The sequence below is a fragment of the Triticum aestivum genome, chromosome 3D (assembly GCF_018294505.1).
Source record: "Triticum aestivum cultivar Chinese Spring chromosome 3D, IWGSC CS RefSeq v2.1, whole genome shotgun sequence".
In the NCBI taxonomy this organism is placed as follows: Eukaryota; Viridiplantae; Streptophyta; class Magnoliopsida; order Poales; family Poaceae; genus Triticum; species Triticum aestivum.
This window is the reverse complement of record NC_057802.1, coordinates 613,699,460-613,716,874: the sequence shown is the minus strand read 5'-3', so window position 1 is coordinate 613,716,874 and position 17,415 is coordinate 613,699,460. Positions and strand designations below refer to the sequence as shown.

Below are 17,415 nucleotides of genomic sequence, written 5' to 3'. Positions count from 1 at the left end.
GCCTAAAAACAGCCCAACCGCTCGAAAAACATGCGGTCCAGCGTGCTAAACGTGCCATGTACCGGTCCATTTGATAACTAAACCGTGTCTGCGCGGAGGAGTGAGGCACGCGGGTCGGCACGGCACGGCCCGCCTTGGAACGTGCCATGGCGGGCTGTGCCGTGCCAGGCATGATTAGCAGTTTAGCACGGGCCGGCCCGTTTGGCCAGCTCTTCTCAACCCACGCTCTAGGAAAAAAACAAATCACAAACTTCACAACGAGCCGAGAGGTCAAATTTTGAACCGAATCCGCTCCTCCCCCCAAACCTCACCGGCGGCAGCAGCAGCAGCAGAGCAGGCGCCGCCTCCGCCTGCGCGTCCGGCGCCCCCCGCCACAGCCGCGCTCGCCTCCGAAGCCGGCGACGGCGGCCATGGAAGGGGACCGCGCGGGAGGACCCGCGGCCGCGGATCTGCGCCGCGACATGGCGGCGGCGCGGGCGGCCTGCGAGCGGCGGATCGCGCAGGGCCGCGAGCGCACCGCGGCGGCCGCCTCCGCCTTCCGCGGCGCCATCCTCTCCGCCCGCTCGCTCGCCGAGCACAGCGTCGCGCACCGAGGTACGCGCCTCCCCCCGTCGTCGTTCCTCTTCCGTTCGGGGAACTGAACTCGCCGGTCGTCCGCTGGTCGATTCGTACCCGCGGGAGCAATGTCCGAAGCGCACACTGTGCAGTGCCAATTGTTAGCTACGGTTCAGCGACGGTGGCGAGCCTGTTGAATTTGCAAATCTAAGTTTGTTTGTGCTTGGAATTCCTTACGGCTGAGGCTGATTAGTTGACTTGGGCTGCACTACGATTTGTGAATTATTGATGCTGATGAAAGGGCTGGTGATTGATTTTACTGATTCATCTCTTTCTGTGATGGCAGAAAAGCTCAACAGTCTGAAGGACCAGCTCAGGGGACTGGAGGCAGGTCTGGCAGAAGCTCTGTCCAGTAAGCATTTCTTCACCCTTGTGCAAATTTCCACCAATGGACTGTCTGTGTATTACACTCCAAGTGCTTCTTTTTTGTTATGGATGGTTCGGTCTATGAACCATGTGATGTGATCAATGTTTGATTTCATACTGGTCTATCGTTGTCCTCTGCTGCATTTCATGGAAACGCTCAAGTCTTGCATACTATCTCTGCAGCCCAACTGAAGAAAGAATCTGAATGTAAGCTCACCAGCGAGTCGATCTCGAACGCCACTGCAACAAACGAGCAGCTCAGAGGCCTGCTCTTGGATCAGAGGGCTAGGAGAGATGAGTTTGCGAACGTCATATCACATCAGCTCCAAGGTAAAAAGTTAGTAAAATCTGAATCACGGTTCTAGTACAATAGTTTGAAGTGTCATAGTATTATCTGAAGTATGAAGTCTACTTAGAAGTTGATTAATAGGGTTCAAACATACAAGTTCCAGTAGTCCAGTCTGAGGGATTCTTTCGAACTCCTAGCTCCAATATATTCTGCCCTGGAAATTTGTAGTTATGCTCGTGTGAACATTATGATTTTGTTTGAATATATTTTCCTTGGCTACGCAGAATCTGGAATCTACATGCCTTGATACATTTTATTTTGATGGCAGCTATCGAAGCTCTTGAAGCTAATGTTGATGTGATGGGGAAAAAGAACCTGGACGAAGCTATTATGTGGTACAATAAATTTCTTGGTTTTCGAGTTGTTGCAGGGGAAGGTAATGACAGTTTCCATAACATGTTCCTTTAAGTGAGCTTCAGGCCATAACGTAGTTGACATTTCCTCTCTTTTGTGTGTGAAGGGGTTAAATTTGTTTTCAATAAAGTGGACATGCAAAGTCCTGACGATGAGTATTCGTTTTGCATAAAGGTCAATAAAGACGAATACAACTGTGAGTTGCAAGTTTCTTATCTAAGCTGTCTAATATCATACTGTTTGAAAATGTGTACTCATCAAAGTTCTCATTCTCTTTTTAACAGTAATTCAATGTATTCCGTTACTGAAAGACACTGAGGAGCTGGTGAAGGATTTGAACCGCACTAACGATCTCTTCAAGTTCGTTAGAACCATGAGAGCAAGATTCCAATCGGCTGGCATCAAAGGTATTCCATGTTTCCTTGGTGAACTGTATCAAGTCCATTTTCCCGGAAATGCCAGTTAATTGAGTATGGCACTGTTTACCCCCAAGATTAACTCTGTTAATATTGCTGCAATAACGTTCTCTGTATGTATCAAGTATCTACTTAAGTTTCAACCAATTTGCTTCATAATCAACTGAGTGTCGAGATGAACTTGTCATGTCTGTATGATGGGAGGCTGGCATCATGTTTTAGTGTTTTACTAGCTATAATATCATGGAAACTTGAATTGCACCGCCGTGTCTGTATAGCGTAATCTTCCAAATAATTTTGGTAATGCAATCATGATTTAGTTTTCTGCTGTAAAGATGTTGGAACTCCACTTCATTTAACTGATTTGGTTCACAAATTTGTCAAACTTCAAGGATTTTGAACTGAAAATAACCTGACCGGTGACCGCTAACTGAAAGAAATGCCAAGTACCAACTGCAGAGCAGTTCATGACCTCTGATGGCATGACCATGCCTAGTGTACTTTCTCATAACGAGCAATACTGAACATGGTACATGGTAGTTCTGTTGGAAAACGGGTTGCCTATCTTACTCTTTGTTCCGATCTACCATGTGGAGATGTAAATGTGCTGCATATTCTTTTTTATATCATTTATAGAGACTTCTGCTTGTACCGTCTGCAGGGGTTCATCCTGCAACTTCATTGTGCACAGACACATCATCCACACCAATTTCATCACCACCGGCTGTGTCAGTTGATACCACAAGCGAAGGCAGCACCAATCAAAGTCATTCCCGAAGCCGGTCAAAGAATCAAGTTCCGCGTGCAAAGAGAGGTGCCCCTCCCCGATCAACAGCATCTCCCCTTACATCGGGATCTGTCACCCGCCGCTCCCCACGCTTTGCTGTGAGTACACCATATCACCCCCTTGGTACACTGCTAGCTGTTTATCATTTAATCCATAGAGAGCAGCAAAATAGTGTTGGTGCTGATGTATCAAGATGGTTTTTTTTTTCATTCACAGGCCGCTGATGCAGGGAATAGGCATTAAGCACTAGACAAAAACCACCTGGGCGGCATCATGTCATGCTGTTTGGCTGTATCACAGTTTAGATAGCCCTCATCGAGCAAATTCTGAGTAAGGCAAACTGAACAAGAACGAAAATAAGCAGTGGGCAGTGTACTTGGTGGACACAGAGAGTTCCATCTCGAACTCCGCTTCTGGTCCTCTCAACATGGCAGCATCAGCTCACATGGATCTGTACAGCGAAGTTAAGCATCGAGTATATCTTTGACGAGCGCTGCAGCTGTCGGTAGCTTGGATTTGGTCTGCTATGCCATTGTGGGTGATGTATAATATGTTGTAAGTCTATCAGTCATTCAGTTGTAGCAGTTTCTGTATGGCGTAAACTCCAAACCTGTTATAGTTCCACTGTGTGCTATTTATTCGGCCATGAACATGAACATGCCTATTTCTGATGCAGAGGGACTTGTACGGTAGCCCATGGCATTTGATATTTGATATATATGGCAATGCCTTATCGAGGCCAGCAATAGTGCCATCAAAACAGCTATAAATAAACCTGAATAATAAGTACTCCCTCCGTTTTTATTTACTCTGCGTATTAGCTTTAGTCAAAGTCAAACTTTATAAACTTTGACAAAGTTTATAGAAAAAAATATTAACAAATCAACACCATTAGATTCATTATCAAATGTACTTCCACATCATATAGATTTGTTATGGTAAATATTTATATTCTTTTTTATAAACTTGGTCAAACTTTAGGAAGTTTGACTTCAGTCAACTCTAATATGCAGAGTAAATAAAAACGGAGGGGGTACTTCTTCAGGGACAAGTTTACCTGAATTTAAGCACACTTTAATTTATATGAACTATTGGCAACTTAAATAGTACTCCCTCTGTCCCATAATATAAGAGCGTTTTTGACACTAGTGTAGTGTTAAAAACGCTTATATATTATGGGAGGGAGGGAGTAGTACTCATTTTCCTGTAATAATGAACGTACAATGTTCTTTATCTTGTCATGAGTAGCTAACACCATTGAAGTTTAACCAATTTTCCTGTGAAACATGCGCTAGTATACCACAGCTACTGTAAAAAGAAGAAAAAGTTATGATTCTTCCATCCTTTTATCAATCAGGAAGCTGCAATACAAGGATTCAACCTTACATCTCCTGTTCTTTATTGCTTTTTCTTTAGATGCATTCCTTTTGCTTTGAGCAAAATAAGTATTCTTTCCTTGTTATACTAACCCAGGCATCTTTTGCCCCCCTATAAGACAGTCTTGCGACGAACTTGTGTTGCTCCATGCTACACCCCATTGTTTAAAGATAGGATTCACCACAGGTGTCTCTTCTGGTGATTACTTCGGACAAACTCCCAAAAGGAACATGGTCGCCTCTTGCCATCTGCAAAAATATATCACCAGGTATCGTAGATCTTATTGTTTTATTGTTTAGACCTCTTTGAATTGTAGAGATTTTAATACTTATGATGCTTTTAAGACCTTTTAGATCAAACAAAAAATAAAACCAAATTTTCAAGGCACCCTTTTCTATGCCCTCACATCAACTCCGACATTTCTTCCGCTCATTAGCGTCGACACTGTTCCTGTATTTTTCTCGTGTTATGTCCAAATGATTAGTTCTATAATTTTTGTGTGTTGGAACCATGTATCTTCAACTTGCATTGGTTTATCTTTGTCTATTCATGTATTAATTCGTAGTCTGATCTAAAGAGAGGCTCTCTTAATCATTCTCAGGGATCGGTAAGAAATACCTGTACGTAAATATATTTACGGGAATTGTTTCTCTTCTCTCACAAGAGCGTTAAGGAGTTCAAGTGCATTTTCCGGGGCAGTCGGAGCATTACCACCAGAGCTAGCCATCAGGTAAATTTTGAACTGCCTTGGTGAACAAACTGCATTAGAAAGTACGTTATTGTTACAAACCAACTCAGGATACAAGGATATCGTAAATATTTGGCATGGGGTCGCTCATTTACTGAGAAACTAAAAATTGTTAGCAGGATATCTGTCTTGTCAAATTGACATACTGTTCTGACAGAAATCATTGTGAGAAGTGTCTCAAAGCCACACAATTTAGGTTGTTAGAAGTTTCTCAAAACCATACAATTTTAAACAGCATAGTGTTAAAAAGATGGCATAAATTAATGTGTTGTCAAATTGACATCTTTTTGTGTCAGAAAATACATTTTGCTGAGAACAGCGAAAAAAAGGAAATATAATGTACTGGAGACCATTTATTAGCATGATTTTCTTTTTTGCGGGGGGAAAAAGAGTTTTATTCCATAATGATAGAGCAGCAATCTAGATGAAAGACATCATCAATAAAGTGCCCCCTCTATGTTGTCAAACAAAAGTGTTGCACTAGTTTTCTTGTCAAAATTGACACATGATGTATTCTAATATATGGAAAACGAGAAAGCTAAATTAGGAACGTTCGGAATTCTGCAACAGATCCGAACGCCTTCGATTCCGTCGGTTTCGAATCAAACGGTTGCCCCGATCCCACTCCAATTGCATCTCTTTTTCTTGTGATCCACAATTCCGGCTCGATCTCCTGCTCGATGCAAACGTATCGCTCCACTCCGCTTTGTCGCGTGTGATCAAGGCCACGTTTTGATTGTTTGTCTCGATCAAGCCCACGTCCTGACAATTTCTTTCCACGTTTGCATCCTTAGGCCCATGTTCCCAACCCACTACTAGGGAAAATCCTAGTAGTGGCGTGGGGTAATGACCTATTAGTAGCGTGGGGCCCGTGCTACTGCTACGACGCTACAACTAACTTTTAGCCCGCGCTACTACTACTTCTGCTAGTAGTAGCGCGGTTGCCACCCGCGCTACTACTACTTAGCTGTAGCGCGGGTAAGGGCCCCGCGCTACTACTAACTAATTAGGAATTAAAAAAAATCATCTAAGGTTGCTGCTGCTGCTGGGCGTCAACGTCCTCTCCATCCAGGGCTGATGCTGGTCCTGGAGGGGATGAGAGAGAGAGAGAGAGAGAGAGAGAGAGAGAGAGAGAGAGAGAGAGAGATTGAGAGGAGTAGGAAGAGCAACTCACCGGTGGTTGTTTCCATGGCAGATCTGGCCGCCACCATGGATGGCGCTCTGCTGGATCTCCCTCTCCATCCAACAGCAGAGAAGAAGGATGGAGGGGGATGGGGCTTCGGTGGGAGTGGAGGTCGCCGGATTCGGGGAAGGCGATGAGGTGCGAGGCCGGCGGTGGCGGTGGGCGTGGAAGGGAATCGCGGTGGGTGGGAGAAGCGGAATCAGGAGAGTGTGGGTTTGGATTTGGGACTCGTTGGGGGCCATGGAGGAGGTGTGCTTAGGAAGGAGCACCATGGGAGAGCCTATGGAGAGAGGGGGGAGAGTGAGGGAGAGAGGAGGGATTCGGCCGAGGATATGGCGACTTCACCTACCTTGTACTTGGTAGTAGCGAGGGGTATAAACCAGCGCTACTACTATCAACTTACTAGTAGCGCGAGTTTGTACCCCTCGCTACTACTATGGCATGTCCCGGGGGGGGGGGGGGGGGGAGGGAGGCATGGTAGAGACCACCACTTAGTAGTAGCGAGGGGTATAAACCCGCGCTACCACTATCAACTTAGTATAGTAGCGAGGGGTATAAACCCGCACTACTAGTAAGTAGCAGTAGCGAGGGGTATAAACCTGCGCGCTACTAGTAAGCGTCTACCTATAAGCTTTTCCCTAGTAGTGATCAGGTAAAATAGTGACCTGTTTTATCTGTTTATTACTGAGTTTGAAAAAACTAAAAACCATTGTACTATATGGGAATTGAACCCAAGACTTCATGTAAATATTACTACTTCACTAACCACGAGGTTAGCTCAATCTTTTTGTTTACAATCCAATTACATTATACTTGTACCTCGGATATTACAAGTTTGAATAATAATAAAAAGAAACGGTCAGGCTACCAATTACACCATTTCTTCTGCATGTTCTACACCATGTCCTCCATCGGCTCACACTATTTCTTTACCTACACTTTTTACGTGGCCTCTGGTAACTTCTTTCTAAATAGCATGATAACATACACACCATACACATGATAACTTTGGTACAAACACTGCGGTAACTAACTTCGACCTAATAATATACCTCCAATAACTTCTGTGGAAATAATATGATAACTTGGACTTGACAACATACCCCCAATACCCATCGTAGACGTGATACCTTACACACAATCACTACGGTTACTTCTGCAAGGGAAAAAACGTTGTTGTAAACATACCCTGGTAACTTCTAAAGGGTGGGGACTAAAGCCTCCCCCCATTTAAATCCGGTTCAACAGGATCCGGCACTAATGGCCCATCACGTGGCAGGAGCCCGCGCCGGGGGCTGGGGGACCTTTAGTCCCGGTTGTTAACACCAACCGGGACTAAGGGTTTTATTATTATTATTTTTTTGAAAAAAAATCTGATTTTTTTCTTCTGATTTTCAAAATTTTGAATTATTTGACGATTTAATCTCTAATCATCCCTCATCATTCCAGATCGTCTAACTTCCCGGCCGGTCATCCATCCTCTCACTACTCCAGCCTGAGCACGCTTAACTTCCGAGTTCTATTTCCCCTAGTTTTCAAGTCTGCACTTGTTGTTTACCTGACAATAGTAAGGTGTCAATCCTATTAATCCTCAGGAGTTTAGCTTGAGCATGAAGTCACACGTTTCACCGTTTGAGTTTGAAACTATTATTCTAAAAAACAATAATTATTTAGTAACACTAATATTTCTTGAATAAGTAGTTTGACCATAGTTAACCAAAATTCAAAAATACTGAAATTTGAGCATAATTTTTTTCCTTTAAGAATTTGATGATTCTAAAAATGTGCAAAACGGCCTACGACCGTTGAAATCGGATGCGTATTTTCGTGCTGATTTTTTATATATATTATGCGTTTTTTTCGCATCGTATGCAGAAGATATGGTCGTTTTACTTTTTCATAACACTTTTTTGCAAAACATGTCGAAATTTATGTTTTTAAATTTTCCTAACTACTAGATATAGTTATATGTAGTAACATAACTACATCTCGAAGGATTTTAACTTTTGAAGTTTTCATCATTTTCTTTTATTTTTTTTTCAAAACAGAAAAGGCGATAAGGGGGGGTAGAGTTTGAAAATTGCCCTTTAGTCCCGGTTTGTTTCTCCAACCGGCACTAAAGGTTGGACCCCTTTAGTCCCGATTTGTGTCACAAATCGAGACTAAAGGGGCTCGTGGGGCCCGGCCTGATGCCAGCCTGCCACCACCCCTTTAGTCCCGGTTTGTGACACAAACCGGGACTATATGTTCAGAAATGAATCGGGACTAATGCATAGTCGTTCGAACCGGGACTAATTATCACATTAGTGCCGGTTCATTTACAAACCAGGACTAAAGAGCTGAACATTAGGTAGTTTTTCTACTAGTGTAGCATGGTAATGTACAGATCGCAGAGCCGGTAACTTACTCGAAACACCGTTGTAACTTTGACCAGCCGATTTTTTTGTTGAAAACATACCCCAGTAAATTTTGTGGAAATAACACGGAGGTATATGCACAACAAAGCTAATAACTCATGTACAAACACCATGGTAACATTTTGACCCGGTAAAAAAAGTTGTTAAGAGCATATGCTCGATAACTTATGTATAAATAGCATGGTAATAAAAGCACCACATACATGGTAACTTAGGTACAAACATCGATATAACTTCAAAAGAGATAAGCAACATATGCGTCCGCTGCATGCGAGGTAGTGCGATCGTTCGGATCTGTCACTAAATTCCGTCTAGTCAGAAGTTAGCACACACTAGTGGAAAAAAGCCCCATTCGTTCCGGTTCGTGAGGGCCTTCTGTCCCTTTATGAACCGAGACTAAAAGGTCGTTACTAATGCCCTTGGCCTTTAGTTCCGGTTCTTACACGAACCGGGACAGATGGGTCTCCACGTGGCCGCTACGGCCAGCCCAGGCAGGGGGGCCTTTGGTCCCGGTTGGTGACACCAACCGGGACCAATAGGCATCCACGCGTCAGCATCTGGCTGGAGCTGAGGTTTTTGTTTTTTTGAAAGGGGCTGGTTTAGGGGTTTTGGGGGTTAATTTAGGTTGTTATTAGGTAGCTAATAGAGAGAAGTGTCCTCTCTTATATCTCCGTGCTTGGTTTACCAATGCTACTGCTATGCCTAAACATGGCTTAGATTGAAGTGAAGGCAACATGTGGTGCATGTCGAAAGTAATACTAATCCTAACTTGATCAAGTTTGGATTGTACTACTTTCGACATGCACCACATGCATGTTGCCTTCACTTAAATCCAATCCATTTTCATTTCACCCGCTGATATATAATAACTCTTCATGCTCGCATCATGCATCATCATATATAATAACAAGTCCTACTAATCATCATCATACAACTTCTACTCGTTATTAATAACAAGTCATACGATCATCATCCTCATAGTTATCGAACCAACCCTACTTAATTGTTCTTAGCACATGATCATCAGTATTAGGTAGGACCTAAATACCCTCTTTAAGGTAAAATAGCATAAAACAATATAGACCCTGACTCTCCATGATGGAGAAGGGAGATCATCCTGTCTCCAATTCTTGCGCTTCGCTTCCTTTTGCTTCCAAGAACCTCGTTACGACTGTCCATACATTTTTTCCATTCCTTGATTTTCATGTCTCCACTTCTTTTAGAAATCCGGTATGGACAGTGAGATTTGTAGGATGACCTGGACGTATGTTCAAAACATCAAGGCGACCACTCTGATACATCAAATGAGGCACACAATCCTCTGGGATTATCTGTTGAAAAACATAGTAATAACTTCATAGTTAGCAATGATGTACTAGTTTTAGAAGTATGCAAAAGATGCACGGATGTTGTAATAGTAAAAAAATCTTACCAGGGTATCTCCATAGTAGTTATCGTAGTTCAACACGTGCACTAGTGGCATGTATTGACCATAACGTGGAGGAGTTTTACAATAGATATTGTAATTCTCAAGATCAGTACAAAATCCGACCAGATGATTTTTCTCCTTATAAGTTAACTCAGAGCCATCGGTGTAGTAGGTTCTGTCTACCATGTTCCGCACATTGTTTGAACAATCAAAATAAGCTGTCAATGGAAATAAGCTGTCAACTATTTTGAAATGAACAATATAAATTAGTTAATAACTATGTTTGAGAAACTCACGTAGGGGAAGAATTGGAAGCGTATCAACAAGGACCCAAATGCCCATATTGTCTTGCTCGATTTTAGGATCACCAAGATCCATGGTGACAAGCATACCCTCATCTAAACCATACATCTTGCAAACTGCTTCCCAATTTTTGCAACCAAAATGGGTTACACTCTCAGAATTGTACAGCTTTACTTCAAAATCCACACCATGATGGGTCCTTAGGTGAATTTTCTTTGTTTCCATACTTTCATGGTCTTCAAAACCCATCCTCTCCAAGACATAGTGTCTTGCATAGCATGGGATAAGCTAGTCGAATTGGAAAAGATGAAAAGTACACGTTCAAATAGTTGAAGTCGTGCTTAATTACGAAAAAAACTCTTGTCGTCGTTGCGTACCGTTTCAACATCGAAGGTCTCCTCGAGCTTAATGCTGAAGCGCCGATCTTCGTCCAGCTCAAGGAACCTGTCGCACATACCTCGGTCGTCGTGGCACCAGTCGCACTCCCCCGGGCGGTTTTCGTCGTCCGAGTATGGCATTTCCTATGTTCATAATTCAAATATTAAACTTGCACAATTAAATATATGTACTAAAAAACCTAAAGTCAACCCGAGGACTCATATTGACATGGAGATTTGGCTGGTCTCACCTCGAGGTCGGAGGGGGGTCGGTGACGGGGACGACGGCGCAGATGATGGAGGGGGCTCCTAGATTTCTGTAAAAACAAAAACCATATAAGCTATCAAGTAATCAAATGCATACGCCTTGCATAGTACTCTTCAATTTGAGCATTCAAAGTAGGAGTACTTTTCCAATTTGAGCATCCAATAAGCAAAACCAAATCGTAAAATAAAGTAGTATATATTCAAATTAGCATGCATTCAATTATAAGCAAAACTACATCATCTCTTGCGTCCGTACATCGTCGAATATTATCACTAATACACCTCGAATAGTATCATACATATAGCATCCCTAATAATGCTAGAACCGTAGCGCCCGATGGGTATCTGCGCGGGCGGTGGACATCCAAAGAGAAGGAACCATCAAAGGATCATAGCTCCAGTGAGATCCCTGAAGAACCTGCCAGGTATTGTCGAACCTGCCCTCCAACGCAACCATGTAGCGACGGACGTGCTCGTCCTCCTCGCTGACACAGTGACGTACCACCTCCGCGGTGTCCGGAAGCCTCGGCACCGTCACTGGCCCACACGACCGCCACCAAACAAGGATCGGGTCAACGACGGGCTGGCTCCTCAGCAACCTACGCCCCCGGAAGGTAGCACCTCCCAATACCAGCCTGGCGGAGCCCAGTCCCGGACATGGCCCCTCTGATCAAGCCGGCCTCCTCCGTCGAGTCGACGACGAGGATGTAGGATAGGCATCGTCGACGCCGATGCGGGAATAATTGCTTGAACTAAAAAAACACTATTTCTATTAATTTTCTTGCTAAAAATAAACTACTTCTATAGTAAAATAAAGTAGTTTTACTAAATCAACTAGTTCAACTGCTTAGCACTTATTATAAAAAAAATAAAGTAGTACTTACTAAAAATAAACTACGTACTTCTATATATAGTAAAATAAACTACTTTTATTTAATCAACTAGTCCAACTACTAAGCACTTACTATAAATAAAACAAAGTAGTACTTACTAAAAATAAACTAGTTTAACTAGTTTTATTATTTTTCTAACTAATTATATTAAACACTTTCTCTTCTTATTTTCCTTTTTCCTCTCCTGCTTTTTCTTCTAAATATGAACATATATATACATAAATGACTTTGATCATACACAATTTTCCTATATATACACAATATGGACATATACATAAATTGACAAAGGAAGTTCTATGAAAAAAAATCATTAAAATTCTATGAACAAAATTACAACAGAAAAAAAGCATAAAAATTCTATGAACAGAAAAAAATCATAAAAAATCGACATATTCTTTGTATATATATGAACATACAAACATTTGCATATTCAACAATAATATCACCAAAACATCTATGAACAAAAAAAAAATCTAACACAATATGAAGAAATTACAACAACTCAATTAACTACACATCTAAACTACACATCTAAATTAACTACACATCTAAATTAGGAAAATTAATTCTAACACAATGAGCTCACTGCGCAAGGGGGCGGCGACGAGGAGGCAGGGCACGGGGATGGCGACGGTGAGGGGCGTGGCGACGGTGAGGGGCGCGGCGAAGGGCGACAAAGCAGGGGCACGACGATGGCGACGAGCGACGAGGAGGCAGGGCCGGCGGCGTCGGAGCAGGGGGGCGCGGGGCGGCGACGGCTTCAGGGTGGGGTCGGCGCCGTCGGGGCAGGGGGGGGGGGGGGGGCGGGGCGGCGACGGCGTCTGGGCGGGGCCGGCGGCGTCGGGGCAAGGGGCGCGGGGCGACGACGGCGACGGCGAGGCGCAGAGGGGCAGCCTGGCGGCGTCGTCGGGGCGGGGAAGACGAACTGAATGAAAGTTTTCACAGGTGCTAGTTATATAGACGAAGCATTGGTCCTTGTTCGTGACATGAACCGGGATGAATGCTTCCTTTAGTCCCGGTTGGTGCCACCAACCGGGACCAAAGGCCTCTTTGCAGCAGCCCAAAGGGCGGGAAGCAGAGGCCTTTGGTACTAGTTGGTGGCACGGACCGGGACTAAAGGTTGGCATTGGTACCGGTTGGTGGCACCAACCGGGACCAAAGCCCCCCTTTAGTCCCGGTTGGTGCCACCAACCGGGACCAAAAGCCTTGCACAACGGCGTGGTGGTGGGAGTTTAGTCCCACCTCGCTAGCTGAGAGAGGGCCGCACCTGTTTATAAGGTGCGGTGCGCCTAAGCTATCGAGCTCCTCTCTAAAGCAGGCTTACGGGCCTAACCTCTCTGTACATGCCCGTGGGCCTACTGGGCCTTCTGCGGGCCTGAATCCTGGCCCATGGATGGGTTTCTAGTCGTATTCAGGCCGTGGTGGCCCAGTAGGTGGCATAATTTTTATTTTTCCCTGTTTTTGTTTTCTTTTTTGCTTTATTTATTTTGTTTTGTTTCTACTTACAACAAAAAACTTATTTATTTTATTCTATTTTGTTACTAATTACTTATGTATTTTACTTTATGATAATTCTCTGTGCTACTAAAGTTTCTAACAAAAAAAGTTCTTTATGAAAATTCTTTTTGCTTTTAATGAATTTCAACAGAAAATACTTTGATAATTTTAGTTGCATCAATTTTATATAATTTTAGTTTCAATAATACTAGAGGTTGCTTATAATGTTTTGAACAGAAAATACTTTGATAATTTTAGTTTCATAAATTTTATTTATGTTATTAAAGTTTATTTTATTTTGTTTCTACTTATATATTTTATTAAAGTTTATATTATTTTGTTTCTAATTACTTACAACCCATCTTTTATGATAATTCTTTTTGCCATTAAAGTTTGTAACAAAAAAGTTATTTATGAAAATTCTTTTTGCTTTTAATGATTTTGAACAGAAAATGAACTCTCAAAAGGTTGAAAGTTGGTATGGTATCATCATTTCATCCACATAGTATGTGCAAGAAAGTTGAGGGGGTTACGGCAAAAACTGGATGCACTTCGTGTATAAAACGGACAATCTATTTCGAAGTATCAGGAATTCATACGGAAACTTGTCTGTTACAACAGGCATTTCAAATGAACTACGAAAAGGTTAAAAGTTGGCATGGTATCATCATAATAGTTGTGGAGAAAGTCTTCACTTATTCTTCGCTTGTGTCCTTTCCTTATTGCGCCGTAACCATGGATAATCTTCATCATTTATCAGGATGCTTGGGTCAGCCTTGACTTTGAAGGGAGGAATTTCATGAAACTTTTCATAATCTTCGGACATGTCTGTCTTGCCCTCCACTCCCACGATGTCCCTTTTTCCTGAAAGAACTATGTGGCGCTTTGGCTCATCGTATGATGTATTCGCTTCCTCATCTTTTCTTTTTCTCGGTTTGGTAGACATGTCCTTCACATAGATAACCTGTGCCACATCATTGGCTAGGACGAACGGTTCGTCAGTGTACCTAAGATTTTTCAGATCTACTTTTGTTATTCCGTACTGTGGGTCTACCTGTACCCCGCCTCCTGACAGATTGAACCATTTGCACTTAAACAAAGGGACCTTAAAATCATGTCCGTAGTCAAGTTCCCATATGTCCACTATGTAACCATAATATGTGTCCTTTCCCCTCTCGTTTGCTGCATCAAAGCGGACACCGCTGTTTTGGTTGGTGCTCTTTTGATCTTGGGCGATCGTGTAAAATGTATTCCCATTTATCTCGTATCCTTTGTAAGTCAATACAGTCGAAGATGGTCCCCTGGACAACGAGTACAACTCATCACAAACAGTGTTGTCACCTCTGAGACGTGTTTCCAACCAACTGCTGAAAGTCCTGATGTGTTCACATGTAATCCAGTCGTCGCACTGCTCCGGGTGTTTGGAGCGCAGACTGTTCTTGTGTTCATCGACATACGGGGTCACCAAGGTAGAGTTATGTAGAACTGTGTAGTGTGCTTGAGACCAAGAATATCCGTCCCTGCATATTATTGAGTCCCCTCCAAGCGTGCCTTTTCCAGTCAGTCTCCCCTCATACCGCGATTTAGGGAGACCTATCTTCTTAAGGCCAGGAATGAAGTCAACACAAAACCCAATGACATCCTCTGTTTGATGGCCCATGGAGATGCTTCCTTCTGGCCTAGCGCGGTTACGGACATATTTCTTTAGGACTCCCATGAACCTCTCAAAGGGGTACATATTGTGTAGAAATACGGGGCCCAGAATGACAATCTCGTCAACTAGATGAACTAGGACGTGCGTCATGATATTGAAGAAGGATGGTGGGAACACCAGCTCGAAACTGACAAGACATTGCACCACATCACTCCTTAGCCTTGGTATGATTTCTGGATCGATCACCTTCTGAGAGATTGCATTGAGGAATGCACATAGCTTCACAATGGCTAATCGGACGTTTTCCGGTAGAAGCCCCCTCAATGCAACCGGAAGCAGTTGCGTCATAATCACGTGGCAGTCATGAGACTTTAGGTTCTGAACTTTTTCTCTGGCATATTTATTATTCCCTTTATATTCGACGAGAAGCCAGTCGAGACCTTCATACTAAGCAGGCATTCAAAGAAGATTTCCTTCTCTTCTTTGGTAAGAGCGTAGCTGGCAGGACCTTCATACTGCTTTGGAGGCATGCCATCTTTTTCGTGCAAACGTTGCAGGTCCTCCCGTGCCTCAGCTGTATCTTTTGTCTTCCCATACACGCCCAAGAAGCCTAGCAGGTTCACGCAAAGGTTCTTCGTCACGTGCATCACGTCGATCGAAGAGCGGACCTCTAGGTCTTTCCAGTAGGGTAGGTCCCAAAATATAGATTTCTTCTTCCACATGGGTGCGTGTCCCTCAGCGTCACTCGGAACAGCTAGTCCGCCGGGACCCTTTCCAAAGATTACGTGTAAATCATTGACCATAGCAAGTACGTGATCACCGGTACGCATGGCGGGCTTCTTCCGGTGATCTGCCTCGCCTTTGAAATGCTTGCCTTTCTTTCGACATTGATGGTTGGTCAGAAGAAATCGACGATGGCCCAGGTACACATTCTTCCTGCATTTGTCCAGGTATATACTTTCGGTGTCAGCTAAACAGTGCGTGCATGCGTGGTATCCCTTGTTTGTCTGTCCTGAAAGGTTACTGAGAGCGGGCCAATCGTTGATGGTTACAAACAGCAACGCGTGCAGGTTAAATTGCTCATGTCTGTGCTCATCCCACGCACGTACACCGTTTCCATTCCACAACTGTAAAATTTCTTCAACTAATGGCCTTAGGTACACATCAATGTTGTTGTCGGGTTGCTTAGGGCCTTGGATGAGAATTGGCAACATAATGAACTTCCGCTTCATGCACATCTAAGGAGGAAGGTTATACATACATAGAGTCACGGGCCAGGTGTTGTGATTGCTGCTCGGCTCCCCGAAAGGATTAATGCCATCCGCGCTTAAAGCAAACCATACGTTCCTTGAGTCACCTGCAAACTCAGCCCAGTACTTTCTCTCGATTTTTCTCCACCGCGACCCGTCAGCGGGTGCTCTCAACTTCCCGTCTTTCTTAAGGTCCTCACTGTGCCATCGCATCAACTTGGCATGCTCTTTGTTTCTGAACAGTCGTTTCAACCGTGGTATTATAAGAGCATACCACATCGCCTTCGCAGGAACCCTCTTCCTGCGGGGCTCGCCGTCAACATCACCAGGGTCATCTCGTCTGATCTTATACCGCAATGCACCGCATACCGAGCATGCGTTCAAATCTTTGTACACACAGCGGTAGAGGATGCAGTCATTAGGGCATGCATGTATCTTCTGCACCTCCAATCCTAGAGGGTATACGACCTTCTTTGCTGCGTACGTACTGTCGGGCAATTCATTATCCTTTGGAAGCTTCTTCTTCAATATTTTTAGTAGCTTCTCAAATCCTTTGTCAGGCACAGCATTCTTTGCCTTCCACTGCAGCAATTCCAGTACGGTACCGAGCTTTGTGTTGCCATCTTCGCAATTGGGGTACAACCCTTTTTTGTGATCCTCTAACATGCGATCGAACTTCAGCTTCTCCTTTTGACTTTCGCATTGCGTCCTTGCATCGACAATGACCCGGCGGAGATCATCATCATCGGGCACATCGTCTGGTTCCTCTTGATCTTCAGCAGCTTCCCCCGTTGCAGCATCATCGTGCACATCGTCTGGATCCTCTTGATCTCCAGCAGCATCACCGTATTCAGGGGGCACATAGTTGTCATCGTCCTCTTCTTCTTCGCCGTCTTCCATCATAACCCCTATTTCTCCGTGCCTCGTACAAACATTATAGTGTGGCATGAAACCCTTGTAAAGCAGGTGGGTGTGAAAGATTTTCCGGTCAGAGTAAGAGTCGTATTCCCACATTTAGGGCATGGACAACACATAAAACCATTCTGCTTGTTTGCCTCAGCCACTTCGAGAAAATCATGCACGCCCTTAATATACTCGGAGGTGTGTCTGTCACCGTACATCCATTGCCGGTT

At 43.7% G+C, this 17,415-nt stretch overlaps 1 protein-coding gene and 1 long non-coding RNA gene across 4 annotated transcripts; both read left to right on the top strand.

Annotated features, from left to right (window-relative positions):
• Positions 1-244: 244 nt before the first annotated feature.
• Positions 245-3,629, top strand: LOC123075950 (kinetochore protein SPC25 homolog). The gene is made up of 8 exons (XM_044498441.1): positions 245-594; positions 902-967; positions 1,165-1,311; positions 1,599-1,706; positions 1,791-1,880; positions 1,969-2,091; positions 2,762-2,985; positions 3,104-3,629. Exons 1-8 carry the CDS (start codon positions 411-413, stop codon positions 3,128-3,130), a joined length of 969 nt encoding a protein of 322 aa, XP_044354376.1. The 5' UTR covers positions 245-410; the 3' UTR covers positions 3,131-3,629.
• A 684-nt stretch (positions 3,630-4,313) lies between these two features.
• On the top strand, positions 4,314-14,543 carry LOC123075949 (uncharacterized). Of its 3 annotated transcripts, none has more exons than XR_006436239.1 (3): positions 4,314-4,532; positions 4,866-4,994; positions 13,828-13,901. It is a non-coding gene; the product is annotated as an uncharacterized lncRNA (long non-coding RNA). The 3 variants fall into 3 exon arrangements; XR_006436238.1 differs by lacking the exon at positions 13,828-13,901 and adding an exon at positions 14,139-14,543 and having other exon boundaries at positions 4,315-4,532; XR_006436237.1 differs by lacking the exon at positions 13,828-13,901 and adding an exon at positions 7,645-7,986 and having other exon boundaries at positions 4,317-4,532.
• The last annotated feature ends 2,872 nt before the right edge of the window (positions 14,544-17,415 follow it).

What these genes read in the sequence shown, in the direction of transcription:
- LOC123075950 (XM_044498441.1), top strand. Translation starts at nt 411, where the DNA reads ATGGAAGGGGACCGCGCGGGAGGACCCGCGGCCGCGGATCTGCGCCGC. An exon ending in TCGAGTTGTTGCAGGGGAAG is followed by an intron (nt 1,707 to 1,790) that starts GTAATGACAGTT and finishes TTGTGTGTGAAG; the next exon opens with GGGTTAAATTTGTTTTCAAT. An exon ending in CCAATCGGCTGGCATCAAAG is followed by an intron (nt 2,092 to 2,761) that starts GTATTCCATGTT and finishes TACCGTCTGCAG; the next exon opens with GGGTTCATCCTGCAACTTCA.